At 45.7% G+C, this 1,651-nt stretch overlaps 1 protein-coding gene across 1 annotated transcript; it reads right to left on the reverse strand.

The window, feature by feature from the left end:
- Positions 1-585: 585 nt before the first annotated feature.
- On the reverse strand, positions 586-1,265 carry LOC147441301 (uncharacterized). The gene has a single exon (XM_086483694.1). The coding sequence runs from the start codon at positions 1,255-1,257 to the stop codon at positions 799-801; it is 459 nt and encodes a 152-aa protein (XP_086339820.1). The 5' UTR covers positions 1,258-1,265; the 3' UTR covers positions 586-798.
- Positions 1,266-1,651: the final 386 nt, after the last annotated feature.

Genomic DNA, 1,651 nt, shown 5'->3' on the forward strand with positions numbered 1-1,651 from the left:
ATGCTATTTGATGTCACACAACATGAAGGGAAAATATTTTTTTTTGTATTTAGAGGTCATATATTATCTGGCTTGCTAGGGCTCTATATATTGTCATGCCGATATACTTCAATGGTCTTGAATTCCCAAACAAGCTTTTTGGCATGCCACAATGAAATTAAATGGAAGCCATTGGGAAAAAATGCCACAGGAGTTATCAAGCACAATATATGGACTTTAAAACATCACAAGTTGTACTAACAACGTCGGGGACTCCTTAGAGAGCACAAAGTTAATCTCCTAAGAGATGTAATCAGGGTCAATCTTAGCTATAGTTTCTTGATGGCTTCTATCAGTAAAATGCTCACGGGAAATTAAAGAACATTAATTTTCCATGCTATACATCCAATATATTTACTGAAGAACTTAAAAATCCTGCAAGGAAAATGAATTTTCTTCAATATGTTCATTTGAGAGATTAATTACAGCACCTCTGTATATATACAACCAAAGAAAGATCGATAATATTTTCCGGCCCGCAATAGGCACAACATGTGGACGACGTAGATGATCCAAAGCTACAAGACGATTACCCTTCTGGGCATATGTGGTCGCGGGCCTACATGTTCCATGCTGCTCAAGCGCATGGCGACGGTGACACGGTGAGAAAAAGATTCCTTGCTAGACCTAATTATACGAGTACGGCCAGAGTTGCCGGCCATGGACGGCACCTGAGAGGGATCCAGCACTCGGATGGTATGCTGACGTTAAGCTGCTTGCTCCTGCTCGTAGGCGGTATGGAGTTTACGCTTGGAGGCCTCAAGCTTCTCTTCGTATGTCAGTACAGAGCATGATAGCATCGCCCATGGCCTTGGCCGCACCGATGCTATTCTTATATGTAGCTGCTTTGGGTGGCGTATCTGCCCTAGTCTGCATGGTCGCCTGCTCTTCGCTTTCCATGATCTTCTGATCACGCTTCACCTGCTTCTGCGCCTGCCTCTTGTCGACGTTGTTGTTCTGATCACGAACGAGGGAGTCCTTCCAAGCTTCCACGATGCTCTGGGCAAGGGCAGCCACGCGGGAAGCAGGGTGCTTGCATAGACCTTTCACCAGCTTGCCAAGCTGGGTCTCCTGCAGCAGAGGAAGAACATGCTGGTCCTGGGTTCGAGCCACCACCACTGCCATCATCTCCTCCAACAGGCGCTCCATCAGCGTGGCCTCATCTTCTTCCCCCCCTTCTGCCCCGAAAGCCCGTAGCTCTTGCAGCCTGGATTTCATGTCTAGCATCTCTGCGCGGAGCACGTACAGGCTAGGGTATAAGCTCGCCATTTGCGCCTTCATTTCCTGAGCTCCTCCCCTCACAAAATGCCTCTTTTATAGCCTCGCGTAGGTTGTAATTTCTGGAAACTCGCATTTGTGCTTTTTGGTGACGCGCTTTCTTGGGGCGTCGGCTTTTCGCTTAGTCTAGACCTAATTGGGTTTTTTTTTCCTTGAGATAATTTCATTTTTAATTGAGATATTTTACAAGCTGTGCTTGTTTTACAAAGCCACGTGTCATGCCATCTCTTCCGAGCTAGACAAGTTGGAGCAGCGCTTGGGAAAAATCATTTTTCCACATACAAAATTCGTTTCCTTGGATTTGCCAAGAGGAAATTTTAGAAAATTAGGTTTA

The sequence above is a fragment of the Adiantum capillus-veneris genome, chromosome 15, assembly GCF_014529385.1.
Source record: "Adiantum capillus-veneris isolate H3 chromosome 15, ASM1452938v2, whole genome shotgun sequence".
NCBI classification, from domain to species: Eukaryota; Viridiplantae; Streptophyta; class Polypodiopsida; order Polypodiales; family Pteridaceae; genus Adiantum; species Adiantum capillus-veneris.

What these genes read in the sequence shown, in the direction of transcription:
- LOC147441301 (XM_086483694.1), bottom strand. Translation starts at nt 1,257, where the DNA reads ATGAAATCCAGGCTGCAAGAGCTACGGGCTTTCGGGGCAGAAGGGGGG.